At 48.0% G+C, this 6,757-nt stretch overlaps 1 protein-coding gene across 1 annotated transcript in view; it reads left to right on the top strand.

The window, feature by feature from the left end:
* COL14A1 (collagen type XIV alpha 1 chain) overlaps positions 1-3,717 on the top strand; it is a 120,362-nt gene extending 116,645 nt beyond the window's left edge. Inside the window, exons 45-47 of the mRNA XM_035891577.1 lie at positions 888-965; positions 1,876-2,031; positions 3,392-3,717. Of these exons, the coding sequence (XP_035747470.1) occupies positions 888-965; positions 1,876-2,031; positions 3,392-3,717 (560 nt within the window). The remainder of the gene's footprint in view (positions 1-887; positions 966-1,875; positions 2,032-3,391) is intronic.
* Positions 3,718-6,757: the final 3,040 nt, after the last annotated feature.

Raw genomic sequence — 6,757 nt, 5'->3', positions numbered from 1 at the left:
GGAGAAGAGGAGGCTGAGGGGAGACCTGATCGCCCTCTACAACTGCCTGACAGGAGGCTGTAGGGAGGTGGGGGTCGGCCTCTTCTCCCTGGTAACAGGCGATAGGACGAGGGGGAATGGTTTGAAGCTGCACCAGGGCAGGTTTAGGCTAGACATTAGGAAAAAATTCTTCACTGAAAGGGTTGTCAGGCTCTGGAATGGGCTGCCCAGGGAGGTGGTAGAGTCCTCATCCCTGGAGGTATTTAAAAGAAGGATAGATGAGGTGCTTAGGGACATGGTGTAGTGGTGGACTTGGCAGTGTGGGGTTAACGGTTGGACTCGATGATCTTAAAGGTCTTTTCCAACCTAGACGATTCTCTGATTTGGGGGGACAGATTTTAACTGTGCTGAAACTCCTTTCTTGTGTTTTAGCCAGACTCTCCAATAACTCATAACTCCATTTATGTGTAGAATCATCTTATGCTGAGCCACTGTTTGGTGGGTGAATGTTTGAGGGAAAATGGACTGTTGCATTAAAAAATTGACTTTTCTGGGCTGCACAGTAATTTATAGACATCTTTGTGAGGCTCTGAGGATTCTTCTGACTTACAGTAGTTGTACCTTGGTATAGTCCAGAGGCAGCTTTCCAGCAGGAAGGGCAGCCTGGAAACTGGCCGATGGGTCTGCATACCACCTCCATGAAACACGGAATGCCATGTTTCCCTTGAAAGGCTGTCAGGGAAGGGAGGCAAAAAGAACCAAATAATTTCTGATTTTTACCTCCTTCCTTCTCTGCCATCTGTTTTTAGATGAAAAATAACATATGGAACTATAATCCTGGTTAAATAATAAACACTGCACACAGTTTTGTTCAAAATGTGACTCTGATCAGAGTATTATTTCCTTAGGTTTACCAGGCGAGAAAGGAGAAAAAGGCAATCCAGGTGTTGGAACACAAGGACCCCGAGGCCCACCAGGATCTACAGGTAAAGTTGTAACCCTTGGGGCACCTGGATTAGACCACGCTGACCCACATGCAAAGCAGCTGAGACCTGCATGGCTCTGTCCTCCGCTTCGAAGGCTGAAGCAGCGGGAGAGCCCGTAGTTTGGGCAGCTTAACTGTCGTACTATGTAATATGACGTTGTGATGTGTCACATGACGGTGTCCTCAGTCACACAAGTATTTTCCTTTTCCCTGCTTCTTCAAAACCTTTACTTTTTTTAATGTTTTAAATACTTTTTTTTTCAGAGATGGAGTCTGGAAGGGAAAAAAATTATCTGGATTGATTGTATTTGTTTTCCCATTGACTCAAGGTCATACCTAACTGTAACTTGACAGAGAAATGTGTATTAATTAAGCACATTAATCACAGGGATGTGTATTTAGCTCCTGAAAAAGCAGAGAGGGTGATATCCAGGTCCTGTTGAAACAGGCATAAATCACGTTGACTTTGTTAGGATATTCTGGCCATTAGAGCACCGGCATCCGGGCACAGCATCACCCAGAAGCTGTATTGAAAGGGAGGGGGTGAATCAGGAGCTGTGCAGGCATCCAGGGCTCTCCTCCCCCCATGAAACTGCCTCTCCAAACATCTGATGCTTGGTGAAGCATTTGCTATAGTGTAAACTTCTGGCTAAAAGCTGTCTCTGTCGAGGAGGACGAAGCAGTGGCTGCTGCTTCATCTTCCTTGCCAGAGGAAGACTGCAGCCTTTCCCTCAGTTTGCCCAGGGGAATCGGAGCCAGGATGCCCAGCTCCTCTGCTCAAACTATCTCCTGGAAGTGTTTGTAGCACGCTCAGTGCCATGGTTTCCAAGCCCTGGGCCTTCCAAGGTGGCCTCAACTCACTGCTTCATGAAAGACACTGCTCAGATGTTTCATCTCCCCCTTCTATGCAGGACCGCCAGGAGAAAGTCGAACTGGCAGTCCAGGACCACCAGGTTCTCCAGGCCCACGAGGTCCCGCCGGTCACATGGGGCCCCCTGGCTCACAGGGTCCTTCTGGCCCGCCGGGGTACTGCGATCCATCCTCCTGCGCTGGTTACGGCATGGGAGGTGAGTAGTCAGGAGTCGGGGTGGCTGCTGTTTGCAGAGGTGGGGGCAGCATTTTCTAACAGCCAAAGTAAGATGGAGGCTACTGGGGAACCTTGTGCTAAGACATGGTAGCTCCCTAAAAATGTGTGTGTCCAGTGCTGCTGTATTTTGTGGGCATGAAGAGCAGGGGACCCCGGCGTAGTGACCAAAGGACGTTCACCATCTGATCCCAGCCTGTAAAACAGATTCCGCGTAGTGGGCTTTTGCCCTGCGCCTGTTTGTGTAGTTGTACGAGCCTGCTCCATCTCGGCTGAACAGCCTGCGTGTTCAATCCCCACCTCCTCGTGTTCCTGACAGCGGAGTTTTCACATTTGTAGTTTTTCAAACGTGTTGCTCAACTTCCTCTTCCGTGTGCCTCCGAATGGCATGAGAGCATGACCCTTACTAAACCCCTGGTAGTGTAACCTGGCACAGGGATGCACGTGTCCGTCATTAACCAGTGAAGCAGCCTGGAGAAAATGATTCTTTCTACATCTTCTCTGTGTCTTACTTTCCCGTCTCGTCATAGCACGGAGAGGCCATGGGAGGAAGTTAACACAATTGCCAAAAGTTATGACGCCCAGCCTAAAATCGAAATTTGTTAGTAAAGCACCAGTTACGACAAACGTTACGCGTATGGCGTACTTGTTCGATGTTGACGGTTTAATCTGCCCGTGAGCCGATTTGTATGTTTTACTCACCTGAATGTTTTTGTTGTCGTCTCTTCCTGTCCTTTCCTCCTCACTTCCCCTCCCCGTTGTTCATTTCCTGTTTTAAGGCCCAATCCCTTACAATGGCTACCCATCCAGACGGTGAAAGGCTCACTCTGGTTCAGGTCTCATTTGGCTGAAGGTCAGAGATGGACGCTGAAGGGCTCTGTGCTTTCCGTCAACGATATTGACTACCACTAATGAACTCACTAGCTGCTGTACATGCACTTAGCTTCCTTGCTCTGCTAAAAAGTATTGCCTGGCCTGTGAATCGCGTGTTCTAGCCCACAGGTGGGGTCAGCTAAAGCAGGCGGATTGTGCAGCGTACAATAAGCACAGTACTGCAACCGGACATTTGGCAAATTCTGGTGGTGGTTTCCAACTAACTTGGCTGTCTGTTGGTGGGTTTCCAAGTGCTCCAGCTTATTAACTTTGTTACATGTTTTCACTGTTCCTTTATGTGAATAAAAGATGTGTATTTAAAAGATTATATATATATATATATATACTCACACACATTATATATAAATATATCTATATAGAAAATGTCAATTTCCTAATGAGTGCTTTAATTTTCTACTCCCCTTCTCCTGTGTTAACCGTACGAATACTCTTGGTGGTGGTGGGTTAAGGTGGATATGGTGAGCCAACCGATCAAGACATCCCGGTAGTGCAGTTGCCACATAACTCCTACCAAATCTATGACCCGGAGGACCTGTACGATGGTGAGCAACAGCCGTACGTAGTTCACGGGTCTTACCCCTTACCAGCCCCCTACTCCCAGTCCTCCTATCCATCACCTCATCTTGCTCAACCAGAGTTTACTCCTGTTCGAGAAGAGCTGGAAGCCGTTGAGCTGAGATCCCCAGGCATTAGTCGCTTCACAAGGAGGAGAGCCAAACGGAGCGCCGAGACGCCACTGCGCAACGGGGCCAAGGGAAAAAACCCCTCTCAGTGAACTGTTTATAAAAATGGGAAATGTTTTACGTGCAGCTGGGTGTCGCCTTTTGCCCAGGTGCCTAACCGGTCACGGACGATGCTTACAGGCTCTCATATTAAAGGAGACAAAAAATGCACATGCCCAGTCAATGCACCCAGTAACGGTAATTAGCTTGCATGCCAGAAACTTAGTATGTTAGTGGGTTGGTGCTAGACGATGATGAAAGGGTGCGTGTAGATCGTTCTCTGGAGTACCGTTCCATACACTTGTCAAACTGGATCTAAGACACCGCACTGGGCTCGTTGGTGTACCTAGAACATTCAGAAAACTTGATTATTTTATTTTTTTTTAATCCATGTTTTTCCAGTTGATTACGTTCTGTAGTTCGGGATGCATTGCTTTACTAGCAGAGTAACCCTACTAAATTCACCGGAGAACAATGCCTAAGCAGCTTTCCTTGAACCCAGATATTACTTCTGAAAAAAAAAAAATCTTATGTTAATGGAATATTTTTTTAACCCACATTATATAAATACACAAGAATGTTCCATGGGAGCGCACCGATAATTTATTGTGAACCTCTCTCATTTCTGTTTTGTATGCAAATAAAAGTGGCAAGCTTTTATACATTAATTTTGTATTTCACTGATTTTTAGCTTGGAACAATTGTATAGATCTTTGGGGAACAGAATGCAAAGAGAAGAAAAATACATCCTCCCTTGTCAATGCTTTTGGACAACTGTTTTATTATAAAGGACGCAGGCACTTTAAGTATAAACAATATTTAGCCTTTTTTTTTTTAAGTTCTGTATGAGCAAGTGTAGAGAGTAACTGAGATGGGGCAGCCATACCGCCTGTGGCCGTGAGCTGTGCCATGTCGATGATGTGCCAAAGTCAAAGGCAGGACAGGCAGGAGGAGAGGAGGGGGAACCCCAGCCCAACCGCTCGAGCAGCACAAACCAATTCGTTATGTCCAAACCAAGCAGGTAAATGACAGTGACTCAATATTTGAACAGCGCTGTGGAGACTATGCCTCAAAGCGGGAGTTAAAGTAGAAGCTCAAAAATGTTCATTTAAGTTGAAAGCCTAGATCTGGAATGCTTTTAATCCAGGCCTGTAAAGCCAGGGAGAGAGGCTGGCCTGCAGATCCCAGGAGCGTTCCTGCTGGCCCCTGCGGGGGTTGGGGCTGTTCGTGCCCGGTGAGCAGAGCCCTGCCAGCCTTTGCCTCTGGCCGCTGCCAGGTGCTCCCCGAGCCCACCGCGAGGACGACAAACCGGGACCTTTGCTGTGCAAGCTCAGCTTATCCGGGCTAGGATTCAGCCTGGTTAGTAACACAAACCACCTACACATGTACCTGGTGCCCAGGGCTGGGTTTGTCGCAGGGCTCACCCTGTGGCTTGGGGGCGGGAGGGGTTTCTGTGCTGTGGGTCCATTTCCCCATTAGATCCCTCACCCCTGACTCCCACCACTTCCTTGGAGAAAGGAGGGAGAAGTTTTGGGAGCTGCAGTTGAATGTCATTGCCTTGCCTGGGCTTGCATTTAAAGTAGAAGGTAGAAAAGTGTCCCATCACTTAGGGACTTTAAGCAGCTTAACCCCAGTTCATGGAACGCTGAAGCGCCAGGGAGCAGGGCTGGGTGCTGCACGTGTCACGGCCCGGCACATGTAGCTGGCGGGCAGAGAGCGCTTTACTAAAGTTAAATAAATACAGGCTGTGGGCGCAGCACGTGATTTGTTTCCCGGCTTGCGCTTGGTGGTGAACACCCACAGTAACTTACACCCACAGTAACTTTTACACCCACAGTAACTTTTACACCCACAGTAACTTTTACACCCACAGTAACTTACACCTACAGTAACTTACTTACACCCACAGTAACTTACACCCACAGTAACTTACTCCCACGGTGAACTCGTGCTCTGCCCGCTCCCACCCGCGCGGTGTGCTGCCGCCCCTGGGAGCCCTCCCACAACGGGCCGAACCGCAGGCCCTGGGAAGCGACCCTGAGGTCTCCGGTGGAAAACCAGCATTCAAGCAATTCTGCCTGTGCTGTCTCAGAGACTTTGAGCCTCCTGTTACTGTTCATGGTTAATTTGGCCGTCAAGCAATGCTATAGCCAAAGCTCAAGTTCCTGTGGGACCAGAAGAGCGGCAGGGGGAGCCCCGGGGTGCCGGGAAGACAGCACAGACAAATGCTTCAAACCAAGGCAATTGGTGTTATTTGCCCCAAAGTTGAACAGCAACAGCCTGACCAAAGCCCAGTGTCACCTCTGGTGTGCCCCTCCAACAGCTCCTGCCCCTGTCCCTGGGCAGGGGGAGCAGCCGGGAGCGGCGCTGTGCCCTTCTGCCCGCCGGGAACCATCTCCCCCTGCCCCACTCGGGATGTACACGCAGTGAAGCAAACAAAGAGAGCTCACTCAGGGGCAACAAAGTAGGCATAATCATGGCAATTTTAGAACTTAATTTATCTACTAAAGCACAGATGTTCATGGCACTAGTTAATTTGCTTTAACTTTGTATTTATAATGACATTTTGTGGCACCCCCGCTACCCAGAACGCCTCGTGTATCACTGGGCGTATGGTCGCTTGCTGGGTATACCCTGGTACTAAACAGGAACCGGCGGGCACTACTGAGTTATAAAAATATTATTCAGGATTTGTATGTTCGCCAAAAAAAGTAAGAAAGACAGAGGCGCATATGGCCAACAGTTTCTCCCAAAGTCAGACTCTGAATAATCAGGAGTGTCTCGTATTTTTCCAGACAGCCCAGGAAGCTTAAGCTGCTGACTGTGAAGCATTTAGCACATGATGAACGGCTGATGCCACCCAGATCTTACCCATAAAGTGTATGTACTGTGTCCTTACACAAAAAAGAGCATCTACTTTAACCTACTGCTTTTAAAATACTTTCACTAGTTAATTAAACGTGGTCACTGACTTGGAAATGAAGGCTGCAGGTTGACTGGACAGGAACGTTTAAGCTCATCTGAATGCCAAAGAAATGCCCAATATCAAATAATTATTTCATATAACAAAATATGATGATAAATAAAACTATT

This window comes from Egretta garzetta, unplaced genomic scaffold (genome assembly GCF_000687185.1).
Source record: "Egretta garzetta isolate BGI_Z169 unplaced genomic scaffold, ASM68718v1 scaffold13, whole genome shotgun sequence".
NCBI lineage: Eukaryota > Metazoa > Chordata > Aves > Pelecaniformes > Ardeidae > Egretta > Egretta garzetta.
Note: the sequence above shows the minus strand (reverse complement) of the source record. Positions and strands in the feature narration are given on the sequence as shown.